A 20,133-nucleotide genomic window follows, 5' to 3' on the forward strand; every position below is an offset into this window, starting at 1 on the left:
TTGTTTTTTACCTAACCAGCACACCACATGTCTGGCAGGAGAACCTGAAATATTAATTCACATTCATTTTGACCACCATTGATGAAGCTTAGTAAAACAGATGGGTTTGTATATTTCATGGCTGTGTGTTGACTGCCTATTTAAGGGAAAATTAGCTGAAGTTCTACTTAACTAGTAAATAACCAGTCTGTATCATCCAGGTATGAAAACCTGAGCTTAGTCTCAATCAGAGTGGGTGTTAATAATGAAATGGACAATTTCAAATATACATCTTTCCCAAAACAGATAGCAGATTGCTACATTAGGGAAACATGCAGGTCTGTACTTAGCTACAGCAACATGGTAGGAGATGGTCAAGTGTGTGACATGAAAAAAATTAAATTGAAAGCTGGATGTATGGGTGAAGTTCATCACATGCGCACATGAGCACATGAACACTGATGACAGTAGCCTTTGGGGAAAGTTAAGAAGTTAGGCTCATGTGTAAATATTTTGCACATGCAAAACATGAACTCCTCATCCATCAATCCATCTTCTACTGCTTTTCCATTTCCGGAGCCTGGAGCCAATCCCAGCCAACGTTCCAGGCCAGGGCCCTGGACTGGTCACCAGTCCATCACAGGGCCTGAAATCTTTGAATGTTTCAGAATTATGGCAAGTCGCAGGTGTATATGAATCTCTTCACAAGCAGTTACGCCCTCAGCTCCATGCTATTGCTGTAAAAAATTTTGAAGTAGATTTTTTGGGTTAGAAATAGTTGAGAAAATAGATTCTTCATAGTCTCTCTCATCCCAAGTAACCCTGTCAAAATAGATAAAATGATTGACGATGCTTAAGCCCAAGTGATTTGGTGCAGGCCTGTAGGACCCGCAGTTTTGTTTTTATGTGCACACAGAACCAGTCTTTAAATTGACAAGGAAGATACAAGATAAGAACAGGAACCAGAAAAAGAGATAACAGTTCTCCTGTGTCAGTTTCTCTGAAATGGTAATGGTAAGCAGGAAATGGTAGGCAGGAATGTTCAGGGGCTGGACTCTCCCTGTACTTTCTATGCAGCCATAGGCCTAGGCTGCAGGGGGATGCACTGAGCAGCTCCCTCGCGCTCTTCCTCTTTCTGTCAACAGGCATTTTAAGTGATTTCTATTAGCATTTCTCCTTTAAATTTTTACTTACTGCTAATGTGCATTTAGGGGAAGCAGTCATTAATCCTCTTTAGATCTGGATGTTTTTGCTTGCACTTTATTGTATTCTCTCTCCTCCTGCTCCCGTTTCCTCACTATCCCTCCTGCTCTCTTTCTCTACAGTCAACACCTGCTCTGTATGTAAAGTGAAGTAACTCTGTTATAGTTTGGCATGATTGAAATAAATTTCATTTCATTTGATTGTTGCTATTCTCAGAATGAAGAATGGGCTGAAGCTGTAGTAGCAATATGGAAGCTGCTAAGCTGTTTATAAATTTATAACTACCTTAAACCTATTTTTTTTTTTTTTTTTTTTTTTCGCGACAATACGCCTTGAAAACATTTAGTGATGTAAGTGGAGCAGTATTACTGTGATGTAATTTAGGCCACTAGTGTATGCCTGAAAATGGGTTAGCCTCCATTGTTGCTTTTATGTACCACACTGTGCTTTAAGTGTGGAACAGACAAAGTGCATTGTTTCACAGGCGAAGAACTAAAGCAAAATTGAAATATGTGAGAATTATGATAATAATGAGAAAACATGAATTGGAAATGACTGTGGGGCTGTATGTGATTGGCCTGAAGTGGTTCTGTTGTCATCCACTGTGCCTATAGCTCACAGGCCAGCAGACATGATGTAAGAAATAGTAATAATGTGATAATGTGTGGAGTACCGGGGAGTTTACTGGGACACAGTCTTCTGGTCTACGTGAGATTATGTGCATTCTGCTGGAGGAAGTGTTTTATGAGGGAGTGTTTTTAGTTTTTTTTCTTCAACTAAGACTCTTTTTCCTCCTTTCCCTTCCTTCCTCTTTCCTTCCTGTCTCCTATTTAGACTCACTCTCTGTTTCAGGCCCACTTAGCCTTCCTAATGAAGAAATCAGTTGAAATAGTTCTTTGTTACAGAGGACTTTTTGGGGTACGTAGCGCAATAGGACATGGCGTGAGTGTATAAGTGCGATAAATAAAAAAGAATTTTGAACTCCATTTTTAAGTTTAGACGCTTGTCTTTGAAGACAGCAAACACATCTGCCTTCCTTCATGTGGTGTGTTTCTGAACCAAGTAAACATGATGAAAAACAGAGTGATACAAAGACAAGGCTAAATTAATTAAAAATAATTGTTTATTAAATCTGTGTCTGATAATGTCTGCATGTACTCTTCAGGGGGAGCCAATCACATTCTGTGAGGAGAGCTTTGTGAACCATCGCTCCAGCACCATGAGGAGCTTCCTGTCCATGGCTGTCAACTTGCAGCTCTTCAAACAGGTACAAACATCTGTCTGTGTGTCTGCCCATGTAAGTCAGTGCGTATAAATCACTTATTTTCCACCTGTAACCAATAAAATTGATCCGGCCATTAGAAATTTGACTTCTCAGGATATATACTACATTACATGTAATAATTTAGTTATCATAATTCTATTAACATCTGCTATCAGTTTCAAATTGACATACATGCACAGCTCTATTCTGAAAGCTATAGGCAAGCATAAATACAAAAAGGATGATTTGTGCTCAGTAAAAGCCCCCATTTCTATGGCTGAAATGTTCCTCACAGCGCTATGGATCAAGTTTGTATTTAGCATCTCTACAGTTCCGTTGTTCAAAGCAAGGAGAAAAGGAGAAGAGAAAAGTCTGCTATTATATTCCGTTATTAATGGCATATATTATGTATTGGCCCAAAGAAACTATCACTGTTACTGCTACTGTTGCCACTGTGGTTATCTGTCAACACTCATATTAATGTCTGTCTTGTCTCTTAATGTTGGTCTTTCTTCTCTTATATGCAAAGAAATATGTGATAAGTCTGATATATGATAAGCTCTTATTTATTTAAGCGTTTTTACTTTGGAAAACTGCATCACGGTTTTAATAATTGAGTGAGTGAATGAATGAATGAATTGGTGCGTGCATGTGTGCGTGCATGACTCTTCCTTAAAATGATGTTATGTATCATGCATACTCAATATGTTCACTTCAGCTGTGCCACAGCTGAGTGAAGAGACACCTCTGTTTCTCGCCCCATGAATTTTTCTTTATGCTCTCCAACCCCAGTGGTGCTGTAATTTACCCTTAAGAGTTACTGTACTGCGAGCCTCAATCAGCCGTTTGTTTCTCTAGCCTCTGTGCCCCATCTATAATTTTTCCAGGCTGAGCAGATAGCAAGCATCAGTTCAAAGCCTCCTCCCGGTTGGCTCCTGTCTCAGCAGTAGCATTGGGAAACTGGCTCCTCTGTCCTCCTCCTCCGGTACGGGGGATGGGCTGAGCTTATCTCCTTCACTCCTCTTTTTGATATAAGTGAGTGAAGCCACCGGTCCACACAAGCACTGCTCTGGCCATGACCCATATCCATTTACAAACACACAAACAAAACTAAACCATGCACAAATACATTTTGGTAAAAAAAAATGTATGCTCTGGGACTAGAGATGTTTTACATTACAGTACACCTCCTCCTTTTTCACCTGTTGGCCTCCGGTATAAATGTTGTTATAATACTTTTAGTGCTGCATACTGAAAGAAATGAACGTATGTGATTTGTTACATGAAAAAATTCAGTAATGTTGGATTGCGAATGTTAAAATGGTAGCTGGTGGTATGAACTTTGTCTTTATACTAGTCAGTTATTTACATGGTTGTTTGACAAAGTAGACCGTTTATGCTATATCTCTGTTGCTGAAAATTCATTGTGCTGATGAGAAACACTATAAGTTCAATGGTTCGGACTGAAAGACCACTGTGCTGTCACATGAAATTAAAGTTCTTACTATGATAGCCAATGACTTACTTTTTTGGGGGGGAACACCCCCTCTATATAATAAAAAAAAAATATTCACAAATTAATTTATGGTATGAAATTCCTGAAATAAATGTATATGCATATGTATAGTTGGTCACAATGGTCAAAATTTGTTGCTCTAAAACATTTTTGCTGCCAGGTGTTGTGTTTTCTGTTTGCTCCACAAGCCCATGACAGATCAGCCACAAAAATGTGGAGGGAAAGCTGTTGACATTAAGCTGTTTCCTCTCAACCATCCTCAGCTCCTACACACACACACAAGCCTAACACAGAAATACACTTTGCGTTGTTTAACCTGAGTCTGCAGAGGGCCTCATATATTTCAATAATCATATTTTGTTCTTGGTAAATAAGAATGCGATTGCCAAGTCACTCTCAGGAAGACAGAAATGAGCAACACCAAATAATTTGGTACACGAGTTCACAAGAATGCATGCAGTTAAAGAGAGCTGGAAACAATCACAACAAGGTTAATCATATCAATGTAGATGTACTGTAATACTACAAATCACTGTTGACATACACGGTCCCCCAGAAAACCTCCTCAGTAGAAGCAACAGTTTTCTCTCTCAAGAAAGGGAGAAGGTTTGTTCTTTAACCCTTAGAGTTCTGAGCCTATTTGGCCTTTTTTAATACTTCAGATTTGCCTTAATAAAAATGTTTAACATGCCCATGTTGACAGTCGTGCTCTAGTTTTTTCTTGGTACTGCTTTGAAGACATCACGGGATGTGATCACACCGGCATGATCATAGACTCCTAAGAAGATTATTTGGAACTGATTGTATGTTCTTTATAAAGAATCAGAGAATCATCTTTTTCATGCTTGCATTACATGTACTGTATCACAGCATGTCAACCACCAATACGGTCCGTAGCTCTCTAGACTTCCTTTCTTTGGACCAAATACCTCTGATATACCAGAATATCTGTTCTGTCTCTGTGATGTGCAGAGACTATAAGAATCAAGATTTTCCCTCAAAAGCATGCACCTACAGTTTGTGATCTTAAATCAAGTAATCATGACCAAGATTACAAAGAATTACTGTTCCTGAAGGTTCTCTCTGTATATCTCTCTAAATTAATGCCTGTAGTGTCTTTATCTAAACTTCAGGCACCACAATTCCATAATTTAGATAAATCTAGATCACTGTGAGTGACCTGTCAGTGAGTCAGCATTCTGGTAGCCAGATGGGATAACTCTCCCTCTTTGCTGTTTTCAACTACACCAGCAACAGGAAACAAGATGACATGTAGACAGAGTGTGGAGAAGGATTTGTCTCCAAGTGTGAAATTTGGTATGCCTAAATAAGCACAGCATGCTTTGGTGTGACTTGAGTGTGACTTGAGTTTCTTTGGTAAATTAAGAAAAGCAAAAGTAATTGAGTTTTATGGAAAAAAATTTTTTTTCAAATCAACAATGAGGATTTATTCAGTTTTCCACTGTGCTGTTTGCATGAAGAAGGCCCTGACTTGGTCCTTTACTGAAAGTTCTTTCTGTTCATCATTTTTTATGGTTTATGACCCTGTAAACAAAGAAATTTAGAGCCCCTTCACATTTTATACTTGTATGTGCATTTGTGCATGAGAAAATTGTGGTTGTGTGTGGTTGTGTGTGAGTGTGGTGATTCCAGTCTGCTATTGTTGAGTAATGCCTAATTAAGGCCCACAGTGAGGCAGGTATTCTGGCTGGGGTGCGTGGGGGGAGAAGGGGAGGAGGGGGGCGGCTGATGATTTGGGTTGATTATCTGCACTAATTGGGCCAGACAAGTAGTCGAGCAGTGGTCAGAACCTGCAGTCTCACCTCTCATTAAAATGATCTAATAATGAGTTTCCAGCTCTTCTGACCAGAGGAGCTGGTGGCTGGTGGTGGTTAACAGGCAGTCTCTGGGGACGTACACACAGAACACCCTGCGCTGTTGTAACATGTTTGACATGGAGGTGGATGTGAGAATGCTACTGTTAAAAATAAGTAATATTTGCTGTCAAGTATTTGTATTCAAAAGAATAGATTTTTCCTTTCTTCTTCTTTTTTGGAGCACAAAAGAATGTTTGAAAGGTAGGTGGTGAAAATTAAGTTAAGTAACATAGTCCTCAGTCAAAAAATATTACAGATTTAAATCCAAATGACACACGCGCTGATTGTTAGTTGTAACCCTTTACACAAATAAGCCCTGAACAGATTAATCGGACACATCTAAGTTTTAAGTAAAGTTTAGAATAAAGGCACAATGAACTAACAGATTAAGTTATAGTAGAGTGCCTTTTACTCCAGCTGTTTGTATTTTACAGTAGAAAATCGATGCAAGGATTTCAATAAATTTATTATGACTGGTATTGTTATTATCATGTGATGAAACAGTAAACTAACACCTTCTTATGGGTCACAGTAATTTAATTTATTTCATATAAAACAGGAGTATGACAGCGGCATAGTGGTCAGCACTGTTGCCCCACAACAAGAAGGTCATAGGTTTGATTCCCGGGACTGAGGCCTTTGTGTGTGGAGCTCGTATGTTCCCCCCGTGGATGTGTGGGTTTGCTCCGGAGACTCCAGTTTCCTCCCACCACAAAGTGTGAGTGGTGCGTGTTGGCCCTGTGATGGACTGGTCACCTGTCCAGGGTGTACCCCACCCCCACCCAATGACTGAGCTGGGATTGGCTCCAGCAACTCCCACGACCCAGTAGAACTGGTTCAAGATCAATAAATGAATAATATAAAACAGTCAGGCATTTCATACTCTAATAGTTTTGATGAAATTCAAAAATTGTATTCATGATCTGTATTAAGCCAAATGTTATGTGATATTATCTTTTGGAGAAAAATAACAGCTCATAGAACCTGTAAAGAATTCAGAGCTCTTATAATGGGCCAAAAAGTCAGAAAAAAAAACCCTTTGATGTTTTTGCGAGTAATATTGATATCATTTTGTTGTTGCAGCTTGTTGATTTTATTGGGTCACGGCCATTAAAAACTCATTTACTTTACTTCTATTCTTTATTTATTGTATTTTGACATTGTTGTGAATTACGTTAATCACAAATGTTTGCAATGTTTGTGTGCATGTTTGCTTGTAGCAGCATAAGATATTTATGAGCATTTGTGACTGTTCTCATGAAATGTCTAGCTGTCCTGGTTTTATGCCCTCCATATTACAAAGGGAGGAAATTAAACTTCCTCATGTCTGAGACAGCGTGCAGTAGGCAGTCTGCTACCCTAATCCCTCATCTGCTCCACATTACCAAATCCCTATTACCTGCAACCCACCTAATCTTAGGATGTAGTTTCCGTCAGTTAGGATTAATAACACCCCACTGCGGCTGGAGTGTTTGAATCTGTGTGTATGCGGATGTGTGTCTGTTTAAGTGTGTCCACATTCTCCCCCCTCCTCCCTTCTTTAATAAGTGCTTTGTAATTTATGGTTGTAGTTCATCGATGGACGGCTGGCCAAATTGAACACAGGCCGCGGGTTCACCGACGTGTTTGAAGAGGAGATCACAGAAGGGGGCTTCTGTGGGAGTGAGTACTGCTGGACCTGTCTCTCAATTAGTTACATTATATTTATTTGCCATATTTTATGCGATAGACAAAAATCTTTGACTAGAAGAAGGTATAAAACTGCACACGAAAGAACAAACTTTGAAAATACTCCCACTCGCTAAATAAAATCAAACTCTCTCTCTCACATCAGTTAAATTAGAAGTTATAAATCCTAAATTATGATTACACATGATTCTCTCGTCTTATGTGCGTTTCTTTAAAATGTCACACAGAAAACTTTTCTTGTCTTTAAATCTTTGCTGTTTCCATCATGACTGAAGGCTTAAAACGTGTTATGCACACGTGACCACATGTGGTCTAAATACAAATGCACCAGTGAACTTTATTGACCTTTGAAGAACAGCATTAAGTGATTATTACTATACTTAGCTGCTCTCAGCTCAAATGCACTCCTCCTCCCAGAATAAACTGATTACATTTTCAGTTTAACTCAAGTCAGTTGTTGTTGTTTTTTTTTTTCCCCCCTTTTTCTTTTGGTAATAATTTGCTGAGCTTTGTTATTTTAATTGCTACTATTATTACTATTGTTACCATCATTATTGTATCTTCCTCAATTTAATTTACTGGCTACTACTAGGGAATATTAATTCATTTTTTCTTTATTTATTTATTTATTTAAGTTCTCTGTGTTTTATTTTCTTTAGCTTGATCATCATAATTCTTACTCCTATACATTTTCTGATTATCATTATTATCATTGCTATTGTTACTGTTATTGATATGAATCTGAGACTTATTTATACTTAATAACAGTAAGCATACACAACATAGAGATGAAGACACTCATTGCTTACCTTATATTTGTTAAACCAACTTTATTTATTTTTATTTATTTTAGAATTTACTTATCCCTACCAAGTCACTAATAAAGAACCCTATGGACGGTGGGGCCCTCTTATGTTGGGCTCAGGTGACTCCGGGGGCTCAGGGACCCTGACTGGGACAGATTCTTCTTGATCTCTGGGGGCCTATTTAACAGTTATCCCCCCAACCCAACACAATAATGCTCTTATGAATTGGATGGACCCTGCTCGTAGGAGTTTGGGTCTTTTCTAAAGGTTACTGTGTGCTGAAATGGCCTGGCAACATTCTAAAGGTCTACTGTCTGCCCAGTCTTGGTCTCACCCTGGCGCTCCATCTGGAGATGGCCCCCACCACCACTGCACTGTTCTTTTTTTCCCTTTACCTCCTTTTGCTTCCTCGCTTCTTCTTTTTCTCCATCTCTCTTACCTTCTGTTCTCTTTGATTCTAATCTCTCTCCTCTCTCTCCTCTGGCCTTATGATCCGCCCTCGCCACATCCTGATACACAGACACGTACTATACTGCACACGCCTGCACGCCCGCGCACACACACACCTACTTCAAGGAAAACAAAATTTGTTTGGTTGTCTTTGATTTGTTGTTTTGTTTCTTGTAGTTTATCAGTGTTGCTTCACTCATGTGGTTGTTTTGTTCAAAAAAATCTTTAATCAAACTGACTGGATGATGGAATTCTGCGGCAAAAAAAGATTGACAAAAGAATTCAGGCGGCAGGGATGTGCATTATTGTGTGTGCAAACTGTTCATGAACCATCTGAATTGTGAGTATGAAACAAGGGGTGCTAAGACAAATTAGGTGGTTTTGATCCGAAGACTGCAGATCTGAGTTATACAACAATAAAAAAGAAATGCCATTCAGTCATGTGTCACAGTGTAATGGCCATAGTTAGTTATCTTTGCTTCACAGCATTCATACTGTGCAAAATGGTAATTCATATTTCTTATTTTGTACATCCCTTCAGGTAATTCAAGATCTTATCAGCAATGGATGCACACAGTAAAGGTATTTGCAGAATGTTTTGCATGTCTCACCTAAATGCTTTTATCTTTGGCTTTTTTATGTTTCACCCGTTTTATTCCTGAGCTGTACTTAATTGAAAGTGTGATTGACACGACTACATTTGAAGTCCTGGTGATGGCTTTGGAATGAAGGGGCTGTCTGAATGTACAGATTCAGCTTGAGTACGGTTTGGTGTGTGAAGCAGCGCGTGTAGCAGGACAGACGGAGAGGGAGACAGAAGTGATTTGATGTGACAAGACGTCCTCCAACATGACATGTTGATCTGGCTGCAAACACTGGCGTTACTCTGCTGAACCGACCCAAGAACATAGATTGCTCCGTCTCTGTCCCTTTCCTCCCCTCCTTCCTGTTTATTTCTCTCTTCATATCTGTCACAACACCTCCCCACCCCACCTTCCATCTCTCCCTCTCATTCTCTTACTGACTGAGTATCTCTCTCTCACCCTCCCTCTCCCCCAATGCCTTCAGCTAAGGCTGAATTAGTCCTCTAGAGTGCTCTTGAAAGGTTTGTTAAAGTTCACATTTCCTGACTGACAGGGATCTGTAAGAAGGGCCTTCACCTTAGCCCCTCAGCCCCTCTCCTACTCTACTTCCACCAACTTCTGAAACACTGTCTGCCAATTACTCTACTTAGCCGTTTAGCCCATGCTTTGTGCTTACACCAAAGACCAAATCGACAGAAAGAGAGTCGGACACTAAAGGAGACATGCAGCAACTAGGAGAAAAGAGGACAGGCAAACAGAAATGGATCCCATGTCAGTCTGCAAAACTCAAATCAGAAATCAATCAAGCACAGCCCCTTCTACTGCCATCTTATGCTTCTTCGAAATAAAAGCATAAGAAAAAATAATAATAAAAATCACGGCTCAGCAATATGATGCTCTGCCTGATGCCACCACATTTTTCTAATATTACATCACTGTTCAAAGCTGTGAAGGGAGTTTTGGTTTCTTCACATTGAAAATTGCTCTGAGTAACATCCATTGACAAGCTGATTATATTAATGTAAATCATGATATTGGTAAATTTACTGTACACATTATTACAAAAATCAAATAGAAAATCTGACAGAGAACAATTAATTGTTATGCAGAGGAACCATGTTCATAAATGAGGAAAAACTCCTTAAAAAAAAAGCCAAAAGTTTACTAACAGATTTGGTTGGTGTCACTCAGGCCTTTCTGTGTGCACGTATTGATACATTAAAGTTAGATATTAAATACCTTATTATAATCGATCAGAATGTGTGCATATACAGTAGGTGGCAAGTGATTCACGGTCTCTTCATGTGTTTGACAAATAATTGTCTGTGCATCTTACAGAGAGGAGGAGCATTTTTCAACACAGCTGTGACGAAGGTACATGCTCAACAGGCAGCCACATCAGTGTTTTGTACAATTCTGTATGAACATGCAACTGAATTCTCAGGTCCATAGAAATCCTTTGTAATAGGCCTTTCTTGTCATTTTGTGGGCTCTTTAGGGAAAATGAACCCTTCTGTATGAATATCTAAAATTAACGTAAAATGTGTCATTCACAAGTTCACAAAAATTTTGACTTCTTCAAAGAGCAGGAGAATTGTTAATTACGCAGTGTCTGGTAAGCATAAACATGCCAATGCTGAACAAGAGACACATTATTGCTTATATATAATATTAAACATATTTATACTTGAGTGTCAGGATTTCTTATCCAATGTTTGTCTCTATGCTTTCGCCACAGGATCAAAACATTACTTGATACTACATGAAATCAGAACAGAATGTTAAAGAAATATTTTCTGTTCAGTTAATGGACGTGTGTATTTGTGTGTTGTTTTTCGGCTTAGGCCAAACGTCATGCCAAGAGGGGCATTCGGGACATTAAGGGTAGACTTAAAGCAAAGGTGAGCTGCACAGACCTTCACACCTTTCTGACACATATGCATGCATACACACATATACCCATAATTGTGTTCTGACACACACACAGATAGACACACAACCTCCTCATGGAGGCAGACAGGAATGCTGTTTTGCATGGAAAGTGTGATTCTGACGCAGGAACCTTTAATGACTGTTGAATCCTGCTCGGTGCTTTGTTCAAGCTGTACTTTTTTAACCAGAGCCCCTCTGGCTATGGCCTGTCATGTCAGCCTAGTGTCAGCCCCTCTTTCTTTTTTATTGTGTGCATATTTCATCAGTGAGCCTGTGATTTCCTCAAAGCTAATGTAACGAGGTGTATGTTTCTATAAACCTGATGGATTTGATAAGGCAATAGCAGTTTGATTTGTCAGTGGGAAATGGAGGAGAGAGGGCAGTGATGGTGAACAAGTGGAGTGCAGAGTGTTCTGCAATGCACATGCACACACAAACACGCAGATGCACCGTGGAGCCACAAGACAAATTCATTCCTAGATGTTTTCTAGGATTAGAAATGATCTGCAGAACATTGTTCAAATTGTGTTTCTTTCAGCTGCAGATGCCTACACAAAGATCCCAAAGAACAAACGTAGGCGATTAAACTGATTAGAGGTGGCTATCGTAACCTGTTATAAAGGTGTCAATATTCCATAAATTGTTAAAATATCCTTGAAAGATGAATACTCACAATGCTCTCCTCATCTCAATATTTCACTGCTGTCTCTGACCCAAGCTCAGATCTCACTAAAGACATAAATAGTAAAAATCAAACCACAAATGTATTCTGCATATATATAATCCACTAATATGCTTACAGGATAGTGCACTTAATGTCCCTTTTTTGGATTGCCCACACTAACAGAGGTTTTACCTTTGTTCTGTTTAAATTTGCAATCTTCTTTCTCTCAGGAAGAAGAAGAAGAGGGGATGACAATTTGTGCAGGGTCTCCCACCAGCACCAAGAGCCTGTCTCCAAGGAGACTGCAGAAGATGAGGCTGGTATGATATACACTCACACACACAGGCACCAATTCAGAGACCCACAACAGTAAATGCATTAACTACATTTACACTGACCTATCAAGCTACATTTTTCATTCAGCACAAATGGATGCAGTCCTTCACTTATCGCTCTCCAACTCTTTTTTTTTTTTTTTTTTGCTTATATTCTGCACACTCACTGCCTTTTCTACCAACTGTTCAAAGTACTGTAGTTTGTTCATTTCCGGGTCGCAGGGGGTGCTGGAGCCAATCCCAGCTCACTCTGGGTGAAGGTGGGGTCACCCTGGACAGGTCACCAGTCCATCACAGGGCCAACACACAGAGACAGACAGAGACCAACAACCAATCACACTCACACTCAGACCTACAGACAATTTAGAGTCACCAGTTAACCATAATACGATGAGGCGGAAACCCACACAGGCAGAAGAACATGCACACTCCACACAGAAAGGACCCAGGCCCAGGAATCGAACCAAAGACCTTCATGTTGTGGGGCAACAAGGCACACATAATGCAATTCAGTATTTCCTCTGAACAGCACAGAGACATTAAAAGCAACCATCTGCTGGTCAGTATATCCCTCTGAAGAATTGGCTTGTGCACGATAACTGCATATTTTCTTCATCTTTGTTGTTTGCAGAGATGGCATATGATGAGCAAGTTTTTGCATGCTTACAAAATACACATTCATCAATAAATTTATCAGAAGTGTTACGACTTCGGATAGCTATACCTCTATAACCCCAGCTGGAGCTTCTCTGTATTTTTTTCGCTGAATGAAGAAACTGACAAATGGGCTCCCAATTCTTCTAAAAAATACAAAAAAACATGCCTACATACACACAATGACATTTTAGTCACAGTTGTGTAAGAGTGTGATTAGGAGAGGTTGTGCTGTCTCTAATTAGCGTTGTGTTTCCTGTGTGTGTGATGAGGCTGGAAAGCCTTAGCGCAGAGGAAGGTGTGACGGCCAGGGAGTGGAGAGGAACGGCAATTAGGGCTTTTCTAAAGGCCTCCTTGGACACCCTGCCCCCAGCTAGTGCACACACTAAGATGGGGGAGCACTCACGCACACGCGCAGATTGAAAGTTAACATGCAGTTGATGTGTGCACGCGCCCGCAAACACATGTGGACTATATTCAGGATATACACACACTGACACACCTGTCCATGCCACTGAGGTCTGTTCATTGCCACAGTAACGGGTCCCCTGGGATCAATGGAGCAGGGACATGCAGGACATGGAATAGTATGTCCCGCAGCACTGGTATTGTGTGTTTGTGTTGATATATATGCCATTAAATTATCCTTGGCCTAATACAGTAATCATCCCTTTTTTTCCTGTTTATGTTTCACAACTGGTTATACTTCTTAATCCACAATAGGTTAATTCAGTATATTATCACAACCTGAATAGAGTAAAACCCCTCACAAACTCTCTTGTTTTGTTTTATTAAGTTTAGCAACCCCAGATTCTTTTCTTACAACAGGACTGAAAATGGAGAAGCCAAGAATGCCTTGATAATTTATGTCCTGTCAGTGTGCAGTAACCCCTGACAGATAGAAACTCTTCAAAACATTTGTTCCAAAACAAATGATCGGAAATTTTTGGTGTTTTGTTGTACTTCAGGATAGTTGCGTTTGCTTGTTTTTTTGTCATTATTACGCAAATTAAAGCACATTAGTTATAATGTCAAAACTGACATGACAAGGAAACTCATAGAAAAAAAGGAGTGTGCTCGGTCCAACAGGGAAATGTTTATTTCAAAGAACAAACAGCAACCGAAAAAACTGCACTTTTTTGTGCATTTCCATCTGACATTGCTGTACTTTGCTCGCTGTGTTTAAATGACTAAATAGCACACCAAATTTATATTTCAATTACAGTCCAAAAAATAGTACAAAAAAACAAATAAATATTGTTCTTACTTGTATCCTCTGTTACCTTTATTTGTTTGTTTTTTTTCCCTGAGCTTGCTATCTATGAAATCTTAATACTGTTTTTCTATACACAACTGTCTTGACCAGGTGTTCCCTGCACAATAAATTGATCTCAGTGGGACTAACCTGTTTAAATAAAAGTTAAGTAACAGGGAAAAAATGCCTTCATCCTTGTAACCCCATAGATGGTCTTCTCCTTTAGTCTTTGCCCTCACAGTCCCCCTCTGTACACAAACCAAGGTCCTGTGTCTACCCATATAATCCACTAATATAATAATATCTCTGCATGAATATAACAGCTCTTATTTTTCAGTCTCAAAAACCTAATCTCCTAAAATCAGAAAAAAAAGACCACATTGTAGCAGCAGTCCTGCTATGATGTGAAACATACTGAAAGGAAACTGTGAATTCACATCTTTTGTAGTACTAGTATTTCAAGCATGACATGCATCAGGCTAAAGAAGACCTATTCCTCGGCATTGTTTTTTGTAACACCACCTCCCTGTGCTTTGCATCTTAATAACTTTGACCAAATAAATGGCCCCTCAATAGACGGATAAATTCACAAATATGTTCTCATCAGAAGCTTTAATTGATCATTTTGAGGAAAGACCTCTGTCCTTGAAATTAAATGAATGATCCTGGAAATGCTCCTTTAATTAATCATAGCTAAAATAATCAGCCATGAAATTCAAATTCTATTTGATCACCACATGTAACAAAGTGAGCATGCTGCTGTCATATGCGTGAATATTTCAGCCACCATATCTGGCATTGAGGGTGATTTGTAGTGTTTGGTGAGCTTGTTGCTTAAGAATGGAGGAATATTCTTTTTGTTTGACAAAACAAGACTCAGGAGGACTGCTTACTTGTTATCTGATACAACAAACAGAAACGATTGTCTGTATGAGATTCTGCATGTAAGATTCTGTATATTTGTGTGCGCGTGTGTGTATGTCTTACGGCGTTCGAGTTAAAAGGCTCAGTGTCACATGGATACTTTAGTGTGCACATGCTGCATGTGTGGGTTTGGGGTTGTGAATGCATGGATGAATATCTGTGCTCTTCATCAGTAGGAGGCAGTTCATGTGCGAAGACCAGAGGACACATATGTGCACCATACACATGTGTACATAGTGTCTAAATTTCTTCAGGGAAGATTTCCCCACGAGGGTCCATCATGTATAACATACTTCAAAAGTGCTCGTACTAATACGTACTTTTAAACACTCTTAACTTGATTTACTTTGCAGATATTGCTTGTGTATTTTGTTTCAAATTGTTAAGTATTTCACAGTATATTGACGTATTGTAGATTGTAATGCATACAATGCTCATTTGTTATAATTTAATGTAATTCTAAAATGGATAATAGTCCATATATTCCTTGGATAACTATTGTTGGGTTAACATGCATAAAAATAATAGTTAGGATGGACCCAGTAAACTTAAAGTTCTGGGTCTGTATTCACGTTTGTGTCTATGTGTTTACATGGTTGTTTGGAGGGTGTTTATATGCAGTCTCCATTTTTGCCTGTTTACTCCTTCAGAGACCAAGCAGATTTCTTCCTGTAACCAAAGTGCCATCTGCTGGCCTGATTAAGGAACTGCAGTCGACCCTGGCACAGAAAGACACCACCTATTTTACTGGAGGAGTGAAGTACACTCGAAAGGAGAATGAGCATAATACACATTCTGATACGTATTTTAAATGCAAAGGATGTGGGCCTTCAGTAACAGCCAGTTGGGCAGAAAACCAGTGCCCCCCCACCACCGCCCAAAGCAACTCTTAGTAGGCACACACAGACTTGGCCATACTTCTGCAAATCCCCTGCCTCCTCCAAGGTTTGTTTGCATTTTACCCTCATTTCTTTACGTACATTGCCAAGCTGTGAGATCAGTGCCCAGTCAGAAATACCATATGAAATGTATAATGCAAGACTGGTGATTAAAGTCCACTAGCACTTGGCCCTGTCAATGAGAGACATAGTAGTTCCACATAACCAGTCATGCAGGGAAGGAAGGGAATAGGAAGGGAAAGTTTGTTTCTTCAAGTGCTACTAAAAATGATGATGATGACTACTTTTCCCCTCATAAGCATAGGAATTAAATGCCATTTGTTACTAGATTTGTTTCAAAACCCCTTAATGCCTTTGCTTATTGAAGGCTCAGGGTATAAGTGCGTTAAAGTAAAGCTTAATTTTTTCATAGTAACAAATCTGTCCTCATTTGTGGATTTGTTATCCTAACAAAAGGCGGCGTGGCATGTTTTTCATGCTACCTGTTCAGCCAGTATATCTCCCTCTGACTCTTGCACTCTCTGTGTCCTGTGCAGTCTCACTGATGGTGGAAAGGGACATCTTTGACTAACTGAGTCATGGAGGGAGTAAATGGGAGATGGAGAACTATGGAAGAAGAATCACTTTTTCACTTTCACCTTATAGCTAACACCGAAAAGCAAATGAAAGTGAAGTATGATAACCTGTTCATGCTTTCCACTGTCCTGACCTGACCTGGGAGGTACAGAGCTGTCAAAACTTTAACACAGAGCCCATTTGCTATAGTTGCAGATATCTCATTATCAATGTCTACATTTGAAAGTCTCTTACTTGTTATTGTTGATTTTTACAGTCACATCCAGTGCATTTAATTTTAGATCTGAGGTTGAACTGTTTGGTTTTGACAGCTCTTGAGGAGCAGCAATATAATGTTTAAGTGACAAAAGTGTGTTCTCACTCACATATCCAGGAAAATGAACACAAAATTTTGAGAAACAAAAAGGATATAAACAATATCCTGAGCTAAAGTTGGAGTTTGAATCATAAAACACTTAGCTGTTATAAATAGTTTAATCTGAACTGCTGCACTAAATAGTCACAATGAAGAGAGGAAATGACAAATTAATAAAGCCGTGAAGTCAGGTATCATCAATTTATTATTCCCTGTGGAACTTTCTCTCACAGATACGGCACCAGAGCTCTGACTGAGATCAGAGGACCAGGCATCATGACCTGTTTCTGCTTATGTTTAGGCTCACCTTGCTTTAATACACTCTTAAATCCATAGAGAGACTCCACTTTCCACCACGCAGCCCTGTTTCACAAATGAACAGACTAAAATACTACACAACTATAACGAAATAGAGTGTGAATTTGTGTGTTTGTAAGTATTTCTGCCCAAAGCTCCACCTCCCCAAGTATCTCACAGGTGCATCTCTGTGCTGCCAGCCCATTTCGGTTGTCTGGCATATGGGCTTTTACTGCCCCAACACAGGAATCCATTTAAGGCTGTTTAGGGATCCCAGGCCTGAGCCGCTCTGAAATCTCTTTCATTATAGCTCCAAGCTACCATGGAAGGGGAGCAGCTTGGCCAATCAGCAGTGCCACCACATGTGTTCATGTTTAGCCTGATGGCTGAGAGGTTTAAATGGCTACTGCACACATCTCCTCTGCTGACTTTTATGGAGAAAATGGCACTCTTTTTTTTTTTTTGGTAATGTATGTGCATATGCGAGAAAAAGTGTGTGTGTGTGTGTGTGTGTGTGTCTTCCCTGGCCGAATGCAGGCCTTAAATGAGGCCAGGCCAGCCACACGTTACATTCCGCCTGTCTGGCTGGCACTGTGTCAACTAATCAAGACCAGCTTGGTTCACGGTTCCAATACTGAGGCCCACACCCACCGTTGCCATCATTCTGTGAAACTCTGAGGATTCTTTTCCTGCCTCTATATTTCCTTCCTTCCTTTTTTGACTCCTTGCCTTCCTCTTTTATTCTTTTGGTTATTTTTTGCCTCTTTTTTCTTTCTTCTTCCTCTGGTTTTCCTGTGACCCAAACCAGAATCCAAGCACAAACACTACTATCCCTTCCTCTTAAACACCCCTGCGGTCCACTCACTTGGTTATTCTCACAAGATTGTAAAGCACCTTCCAGAGAAACTCACAGAGTTGAGTTTAAAAAAAAAAAAAAAAAAAGACAAGATGACAAAGCCCACACACAGATTTCAGTGACCTGCAAATTAATTTCACATACAAAGTAAATTGGCTGAAAGAGTAAAGAGTTTGCATTATAAAGTGAAAGATAGTATCAACATAGGGAAACAGGCACACGCAGTGAGGGAGGAACATGTGTGTCGCAGTGGAAGGCATGTTAATAAGAGGCCTGAGGCAGAATTGGGCTCCCGTGGGGAGAGTCCTGCCCTGCTCTGTAAAGCTTCTGTCTTTTCTTTAACCCACTAAACACAGTACACAGGTGGCTTATTAAACTGTTTTACACAACTCCAGTAAACACAGATCATTCAAGACACAACAGTGACAAACACAATCACAAATCATCCATGCTGTTGTTTGCATCTAAGTAAGTAGATTGAAGTTCACATTTCCTGTTGCGTTTGATAAAACACTTAAGGGTGTTAAAGATTTTTAATCCTAGATTCAACTGGCAAATTTTGTCTCAGCCCTCAGGGTTGATGCTCGTTAAAATGAGTAAGTGTTCCTGACTTATTGGGACCTTCCAAACGCAGACCTGTATATTTTTTTTTTTTTCAGTCCCAGAAAGCCAGTACTTTAGCAAAACACCAATTTCTGCTTGGCTTCATCTTTTATCTTTGAGCTGAGACTCTCCCTCAGCTCACTTTTATTATTTTATTTGTCTTTTTGTCTATCTCCATACACTTGCTGTCTTATTCTCATTACAGCATAACTTCAGCAAATCTCCCATGAGCATGGGCCCTCAAGATCTTGGCTATGGACTTGATGATGATGAGCTGGACAGTGCAAGCAAGTGAGTTTTCCATCTATTATGTTTATATTTTGTCACTTATTCCATTTCCCATTATTAAAAAATGCATGTCAGATGTACATAGAGGTGAACTCCAAGTGCTTGACAGACTAATTTATCAAGAGAAACGTCAAAGCTTTTTCAGGCACATTGAATCTTTTTTACTTGTGATAACACTGCCCCCAAGTGGACGTATAGAATTGAGTCAAAGTTGACAGAAATGCCAGTTATGCACTACAACTACTGTTATCCTGGATATCACAGAGCAATGGCTAATTAATTCTCAATGAACCTGAAAAAAAAAATCAACACTTTCGTATACATTCAATTTTCCATCAGAGATTAAGAGTTGATTTTCTCTAAATGTAAAATAATTTGCGGCTGTTTTTCTGTTATGTCTCCTCTAAACACAGAATCTCCTCAGAGGACAGTGGGGATGTTAATTCCTACATTGAAGACAGTGACGATTCCTACTCGCTGGAGCTTGAAATAGACTCTTCCCACTCAGGCCAGATGAATCTGCTGGAGGAAATACTGGACTCCCTGAACACCACGACGCTGGAGCAAGGAAAACTCAGTGCTGCCAAGAGCCTGGACTTCTTCAGGTCCATGGATGATTTAGACTACAAAGTCCCGGTATGCAAGCCAGGAAGATCACATAAGAATTGAAAGGGGAGATAATTACTTAGAGAGAATTCTCATGAAACAAAAATACTGGCACCCTTACACTGCTGTCAGCTAAAGCACCATTTCTCCTAGAAATAAATTCAATTACAAATGCTCTGGTATTCACATTTTTATTCATTTTATTTGCATTGAAGTAACACAAAAAAAAAAAATTAGTGTGACAAAAGTCAAATTTGATCTTATTCCACACAAAGCTCCAAAAACGGACTGGACAAATTATTGGCGCCTTCAACTAATATGCGGTAGCTGATCCTAAAATGATAAAATTATAGTTCTAAAAATGAGTTCCTGTAATCATGAATTACTTTCTCACGTCTCAAGCTCCTTTCAGGTTTTAAGTGTGCCTCCTTCCGACTTCTGTTTTGCTGGAGCTGAACTGCTGCCATTTCAGGACTCTCCACCACTTAGTGTTTTTTGACGTATGTTTGGGGTCATTGTCC

General features: G+C 39.6%; 1 protein-coding gene across 2 annotated transcripts in view; it reads left to right on the plus strand.

The window, feature by feature from the left end:
- The window catches only part of dennd1b (DENN/MADD domain containing 1B), a 96,411-nt gene that overhangs the window by 73,077 nt on the left and 3,201 nt on the right, over positions 1 to 20,133 (plus strand). For both annotated transcript variants that reach the window (XM_029500264.1, XM_029500265.1), the window contains 8 exons: positions 2,348 to 2,449; positions 7,411 to 7,501; positions 9,326 to 9,366; positions 10,707 to 10,742; positions 11,213 to 11,269; positions 12,195 to 12,284; positions 18,924 to 19,009; positions 19,420 to 19,642. In XM_029500264.1, coding sequence (XP_029356124.1) covers positions 2,348 to 2,449; positions 7,411 to 7,501; positions 9,326 to 9,366; positions 10,707 to 10,742; positions 11,213 to 11,269; positions 12,195 to 12,284; positions 18,924 to 19,009; positions 19,420 to 19,642 — 726 coding nt within the window. The remainder of the gene's footprint in view (positions 1 to 2,347; positions 2,450 to 7,410; positions 7,502 to 9,325; positions 9,367 to 10,706; positions 10,743 to 11,212; positions 11,270 to 12,194; positions 12,285 to 18,923; positions 19,010 to 19,419; positions 19,643 to 20,133) is intronic.

The sequence above is a fragment of the Echeneis naucrates genome, chromosome 4 (assembly GCF_900963305.1).
Source record: "Echeneis naucrates chromosome 4, fEcheNa1.1, whole genome shotgun sequence".
Classification (NCBI taxonomy): domain Eukaryota; kingdom Metazoa; phylum Chordata; class Actinopteri; order Carangiformes; family Echeneidae; genus Echeneis; species Echeneis naucrates.